This window comes from Petromyzon marinus, chromosome 47 (assembly GCF_048934315.1).
Source record: "Petromyzon marinus isolate PM22_M1 ecotype Great Lakes invasive population chromosome 47, UKy_Petmar_22M1.pri1.0, whole genome shotgun sequence".
In the NCBI taxonomy this organism is placed as follows: domain Eukaryota; kingdom Metazoa; phylum Chordata; class Hyperoartia; order Petromyzontiformes; family Petromyzontidae; genus Petromyzon; species Petromyzon marinus.
The window spans coordinates 12504200-12511553 of record NC_133713.1 but is presented as its reverse complement, the minus strand read 5'-3'; the positions used below and the strand labels follow the sequence as shown (position 1 = coordinate 12511553).

The following is a 7354-nucleotide window of genomic DNA, read 5'->3' as shown; positions in this document are numbered from 1 at the left end:
ATGCCCTGACACATGCCTTGGCAGGGTATACTTTACATAAGTTAATTTCACTTACGTAATTTTTACAACTCGGCTCCTACTACGCTTGCAAAATGTCGTGGTGTTAAATGTGGCGACCTTTGATGTTCTAATAAAAAATATCATAAAGTGCTTTCATCAGGGGGGAGGGGGTTACCAACTCATAAAGTTTACCAGCGAACAGTCCATTAACATATCAACTTTATTCATAATAAAGGTTTTTGGGTTAGATCGCGTTATTTATATACTACACCCCTTTGTCAATCCACTCTCCTTTGATTACGATCAGTCCCATTACCACAATCATGTCAAGCATGGGCATTTGCTTGACCATACTTCACCATGCTGGTCAGTGCCAGTTGGTGAAGGGGTGGAGAGAGGGAGTGTCTAAGACTTCAGATTTTACTGAATTGCCACAAGTGGATGAGTGTGTATATTGTATGTTGAACTTGTGTATGTTCAACTTCTTTCGCAGTGAATGAAGACGGAACTCCTCACGCTATGGGTTAAACCTTCAACTTAATGCAAGGCCTCTTTTAACCAGTGAAAACCAACATGTACTGAATGTATGTTGAACTTCTTTCGCACCGTACGTATCAAACCGCACTAATCGGAGATGCGGGGGAAGGACAACAAACTAAACACGAAAGGCACAGTCCTGAAATGTCAATTTTTTTGTTTTGATAGGGCACACCTTCTACGTAAATCAAATATCACAATGCAGCATTTTCTTTGCTAGAACTGAGCACCAATGTTCTGCGACTCAATGTGGAAATCCACCGCCCCACCACCCTTGAGTACCCAGAACATTGTGGTACAGTATTCCATTGAGATTTATCAGACAAAATGCACGCGTTGCGGTTTTCAATGCATGTAAAAGGTGTGCCCAATTTTTTTTTAAGAAATCTGTATCGCCCACTGAATGATATTTGTACACCGCCTACAATCGATGAATCACTCTTTGGTTCTTTCGGTAAAGTCACGTAGAAATAAATAAAATAAAATAATAATAGAATACGTTTCGATTGCAACACAAGCAACCATCATCAGGTACAAATGAATGAGAAAACAAATATAATAAACTTGGAAATATAGTGCAATACAACACAGAGATTCGGCCAACAAATGAGTCAACACCCCACCTGGTTGATTACGTTCTTCCAAAGATTGCTAAATTTAAGAGACAAAACATAGACACGGAGACACAACAACAACGGCCATTCGCCACTAAGTGGCGGTGACGTCACCACGACGCTTGTGCCAGGCCATGTGCACCTTGAGGCCACGTGAAGTGTCCAACGCCCGCGGGCAGGAGGTCACGGGGCAGACCCAGGTGCCACGGGTCGACTGAGATGATTGGCTGGTGCACCACCTGTGCCCCCTACTGTGCCAACCTGCTGTGCTTTAGCCACCTGGCGCTCCGCTCGTTGTTGTGAGCGTTGCTCCTCCGCCCTCCGTTGTTGTTGGAGGGCGACTGCCTCCAAATGCCCAATAGCGTCCTTCACGAGCCTCCTTCACAGAGGCCGATCTTGACACGGCTGGTACCAGTCATCGGCAAGTCCACTCAGCTCCACGTCCTCCTGTACCACATCACTCCATCTCTTCTCTAGCCCGTGCCGCGCCCGTTTAGCCCCCTCGATCCGGCCGAACAAAAGCTGTTTCGGCATGCGGTGGCTGGGCATGCGGGCTACACGACCCAGCCAACGCAGCCTTGCCTGCCGGAGGAGCTCACCGATGGGACCTTGCCCAGATCTTTCAAGGATTTGTGAGCTCCTCACGCAATCCAGCCTAGTTAAACCCAGGATGGATCGTAGGCAGGCCAGCCTAAATGTTTCCAACCGGCGAAGATGTTCCATTAAGTGGGTCCACGTTTCGCAAGCATAGAGAAGGGAGGGAATGACCGTGGCCGAGAAGACCTGAAGCTTAGTGCGGAGCGACAGGCCAGGTAGCTTCCACACAGCGTTACGCAACCGATGAAAAGATATTGCCGCTCGACTGATTCGGAGTGAGACCTCTGCTGTTAAACTGGAGCCGGTCATAAGCACACTGCCCAGGTATGGGAAACTCTCCACTCTCTCCACAACTGCCCCATCACCGATTGGGAGTTGTGGGGGTGGAGTGTCCGATGGTACAAAATACCCAGGCAGGTGCTTAGTTTTGGTGGGGCTGATGGTAAGGCCCCCTCTCTTAGTGGCACGCTCCAGTCTCAGCAGCAGCGTCTCCAACTCCTCCTCTGAATGAGCAGCTATTACCAAATCATCGGCATACATAACGTGGTTGAGCAATAGGGAACCATCCCTTGACCGCACCCGGGCATCGATCAGCCTCCCATTATATCTGTACCAAATGGAGATTCCCCCGATACAGCTATTGAAGGCTTCACGAACTACGTGGTCAAAATAGATGTTAAATAATGTGGGAGCCAGAGGACATCCCTGTCGCACCCCAAGGTGTACAGGGAATGGCTCTGACTCCCGGCCACGTAGTTTTACCCGGGCCCGCTCACCATCATGAAGGTCCTTAATGATCGTGAGCAGAGGGTCAGGTACTCCAAAAGCACGAAGAACGACCCAGAGCCCAGGCCTACTGATGGTATCATAGGCCTTGGCCAGGTCAATAAAGCAGAGATGTAGGTCTTGTTGGAATTCCCTACACCTCTGCTGTAGCAGACGGACAGAAAATGTCATCTGTGCAGGACCGCCACGAGTTAAACCACGGAGACACACAGACAGACACACAAGCAGACAGAGGCTCACACAGAGATTACTGCCCATAGCGGCTGGAGGAGAGAATGGACTTATAAACAAGCACAGTAATTTAATTTCAATGAAATATTTAAGTTGATTTCTTTATACGTGACTTTACTGAAAGAACCAAAGAGTAATTCCTGCAGTCACGAAAGCTTCGAAAATAGTTTGAATCGTTCTTAAGATCACCCCAGGCTACGTTGTGGCACGGCAGTGGGTGGCGCTGTGCGGCATTAAAGGTTCCGCTCGGAACCTTTTACTGCCCCCCCCCCATCGCTATAGAACCCGCCACAGTTTCCTCTCCACGCCGCCCGGAGCGGGCGACTGGGACCCGGCCGCTCGGGACTCCGTCGCCATGGCCGCTGCCGCCGCCTCCGCCTCTTCCTCGTCGTCGTCGTCGCTACCACGGCTCGCGACCCTCGAAAGCGACTCGTACGCCGAGGTGACGCAGTACCGCGACCAGCACTTCAAGGTGAGGCTCGTTGGCGGAGCAGAGGGAAGGAGGCGGCGTCGCTGCCAAACGCAGCCCTCGACGGGTCAGGAGTAGGCCAGGCCCGAGGCCTAGTGCGAGCGCCTTGCCTACACCCGCCACTTTATCATCATCACTGTACGCTGTGTATGTATGTATATTGAACTTCTTTCGCACCGTGCGTGGTCAACCGTGCTAATCGAAGGGTGCGGGGGAAAGACAGCAAACTAAACAGAAGTAGTTCTATAAAGAAGGGAGTTTTCAATGGAGATGAATGACAATTGCATAGGCCAGGTCGCTTTCTAATATATTGGAATGAGACATCTCGTGCTGTTTGCTATTACTTCCTTTTATTACCGTTCCACGTGTGTACCAATGCTTTGACTGTTCCTTGTGCCAAAAAAGGGCAGCCGTACGGAGCAGGAGGAGCTTCTGAGGAGGAGCTGCACGCTGTACGTGGGGAACCTATCGTTCTACACCACCGAGGAACAGATTCACGAGCTCTTCGTCAAATGCGGCGACATCAAGCGCATCATCATGGGGCTTGACAAGGTCAAGAGGACCTCCTGTGGGTTCTGCTTCGTCGAGTATCCTTTGGTCTGTGAGAGGCCGTCACGTAATAGTATTGTACATTCATTTACCCAGAAACGTCTCGCTGACTCTTGAGTACGTTTTTTAGGAAGGCACTATTTGTACGTATGTTGAACTTTTTATCGTATGTAACCAACCGTGCTAATCGAAGATGTGGGGGAAGGACAACAAACCAAATACAAAAAGCAGTTATAAAGAAATGAGTCCCTCCAAGCACAATACTCCAGAGCAGCTCCCCTCCCATTCGCTGGCTCAAGAGGGTAGCTGCCGATATTCTTGACTGAAGCTTTCGTGGCTGCAGGAATTCATATTCTTTGGGTTTTTTGGTAAAGGCACGTAGATATCTTTGGGTTTTATTTTTTTGTACGGAACTGGATAATTGATGTGCAGCGTTGTGGGATGCAATCGCATGAATGACGCTCTATAAAATGAAATTATGATATACATTTCAGTTTATATTATTTTTTACCCATGTGACTTTACCGAAAGAACCAAAGAGTATTTACATTTCAGTTTGTCGAGAAATTAAATTGGGTTGTGTTCATTCATAATTTTTCACATAATGCACGATTCTCTCGATCCCCAGTGCCACTGTGGCTTGTGTGTGACGAAGTAAAGCTCCAATGTCAGAAAACATTTTCACCTTCACTCGAGCCAAGGTACTACATCCGCTCGGATGCGGAGAACGCCCTGCGTTACGTGAACGGCACGCGGCTGGATGACAGGATCATCCGAACGGACTGGGACGCGGGATTTAAGGAGGGCCGCCAGTTCGGCCGTGGCAAGAGTGGAGGCCAGGTAACCCTTGACTTGTTTGTGTTCTACTGCACTTGTAACAGTAAATCGATACAATTCTAACGTGTATGTATGCATTGAACTGTGTATGTAAATATGTATGTCTTACGTTTTAGGTTGTTGAATAGAATGATATAGCTTACAAATGACAACACAGAGGAATAATGGTATTACAAACCAGATATTGCCATTGAAACAGGAAATACAATTGAGACTGCAAATTCCATTCGACTCGATTGATTTTAAAACGTAATTATGTACAGTTTAATTAAATCTTAGGATTCGGGGCCACAATTCAATGTTCTTTTTTGCAGTTGGTATCATAGAATATTTAGTGTTTGTGAGGTTCACATACAGTATATACAATAAAATAATCGTTTCTCATGCGCATGTGTCGTAATGTTAATTTTAACCATTGAATAAATATCATTGCATGCTGCTGAAGCATTTCTCGCCAAGCAAAGATGATTATTTAAGTTAATTGGCATGGTCAGAAAAGTGTGAAGTTTCAATATGGCCTAAATGTATTGTCCTCATCGAGTAGCGATAATGATATCCCACGGTGATGATTAATAGTGTACTGGTACCCATTTGGACGATAGCGTTAGCTCTGTAGAGGGCAGCAGAGTAACGTTGAAACATTAAATTTTCACATTTGGATAAACGTCACTGCTTTGTTTATATTTATACCTTTGGTCATGCTTTAAACAATTCTCCCTCGTTTACCTGTTTAATGTGCGTGTGCGTGCGTGTGTGTTGATTGGTTTCAGGTACGAGACGAGTACCGGACGGACTATGACCTCGGCCGTGGTGGCTACGGGAAGATTGCCCAAGTGCAAACCATACAGGATCGCGGCGGCATGATTTTCTAGAGTTTGAAATTACAACAAACTACGCAAAGCATAAGTCAAGTAAACCAGGAGACACCAGAACATGTCAAGTCATGTATGCATACCTATGAATAAAACAAAATGAGGGCATTTTTTAAATTACATTTTATTAATCTTCATGCGCTCAATTAAATTTCTTGAAAGGCCACACAATGTTCAAAGGTGATGTAATTTTTTATTTTATTAAAAGGTGTTTATTTGTTTAGGTTCTACATTGAAACATTGGTCCTGGCAGTCGACGATGAATGTGTTAAACACATTATGATAAACTTAAATACGATTTTTATGACATTAAACATCCTAGTTGGCCTTTGCAAAAACGACTCGCTCAGAATAATTTACCAAATAAGCTTTAGGTGTGGATAACCACTAAGACGTGCACATTTACACATGCACCGGTGAACAAGAGATCGAGAAGTTGAAGCATCATCAGGGGGAGCAGCTTGATGGTGCACTGAGACACTGCACTATGCATCTGGCAGCCTGAGCTTGATTCCTGTCCATGGCTAACATCAGTGGCGAGTGGTATTGGAACAGGTTTTGGGTTGTGCCCCCCTTTGCCAACCCTCACTGACCAACATGGTGAAGTACGGTCAAACAACCCCCAATGACAAGCACAGTTGTGGTGAGGTCTTCAGCAGTGCATTGGAAGTGGCTGAATTTTTTTTTCCAATTACAGAATGGAGAATGCATATGGATAATTGGCCATGTCTCCCAATAGAACATTGTGATTGAAATGGTAAAGGTGGAGAAGCATGAGTCTCCCTTGTGCACACAGCCTGTGCAAGTGGTGCAGGGCAGCACCTGAATGACCTGTAGCCATTGCTGCCAAGGGCAGGGCTTGATGCAGGGGTTCCCGAACTCCCTCGCGACCCACCATGGTACAGGTATCCCGTGATTTACGAAAGGGATGCGTTCTTCAAAAAGACGCGTAATACATATTTCGTAAATCGCAACGACTTTTTCCCATTTAAAACTAAAAATTATCGGTGTTTCGGATAGCCATTCCAACTGTACCCCGAATTTTACTCCTAACCTAAAAACACACCCCTATATATTTTCATAATACATAAATAATAACAAATATGAAAACGATTGAATAATGAAAAACAAAAATAACCTCTTCAGGGAACTCGGGCAAAAGTTGTTGGAATTACTGTAAAGGCGATGTGGAGGCATCGCTGTGTCATTGAAGGGACACCGTGACACTAGCAGATGGATGACGCAGCCTTCCGGGTGCTTTTTTGATGATCTCGTGGCGCGTGCTGTGAAATTTTGTTAATGCGGAAATTCGATTTTGTCAATTGAGTAATATCCATAATTTGTCAAATGCATCCAAGGTAAATTCCGTAAAACGAACGCTCGTAAACCCAGGGATACCTGTACATTCTTCCGAGTTTACCCCCCTTTAAAATAAAAATTTCTTCTCATGCTTAATTTCGAAACACGTCAAGTGGGAGACTTAGACATGATTTCTATCTTCATTTGAATCGGCACTAGATAACGTGGAATGTGTTTCGCTATCATCGAGGCGTGTGAAATGCGCATCTATGTAATGTGTTTGAAAGAAGGTGAATCGGTAAACATGGAAAGACACCGCTGTGGTGGGTGGCCAAACCCTGGCCCAGGTGCTTCACGTTGCTGGCTCCTTACCTGGATAATCCAACCTGTCGGGTGCTTCAGAGGCTGAAGCAAATCTCTGCAGCCCATATTGGACCTGCGTTGTCTATGCTCGCGTGCGGTGTGTAAATACAGATTGCGAGTTGTATTGATTTGTGTCCCTCTTCCACAGTAAACATGTACAATTTTGTTAATTTCTGCATCGTGGTCAAACTGCATAATCG

The 7354-nt window shown here is 45.9% G+C and overlaps 1 protein-coding gene across 1 annotated transcript; it reads left to right on the top strand.

Annotated features, from left to right (window-relative positions):
* Positions 1-3030: 3030 nt before the first annotated feature.
* Positions 3031-7324, top strand: LOC142931058 (nuclear cap-binding protein subunit 2-like). Its single transcript, XM_076074411.1, has 4 exons — positions 3031-3237; positions 3640-3821; positions 4485-4623; positions 5391-7324. Exons 1-4 carry the CDS (start codon positions 3121-3123, stop codon positions 5490-5492), a joined length of 540 nt encoding a protein of 179 aa, XP_075930526.1. The 5' UTR covers positions 3031-3120; the 3' UTR covers positions 5493-7324.
* Positions 7325-7354: the final 30 nt, after the last annotated feature.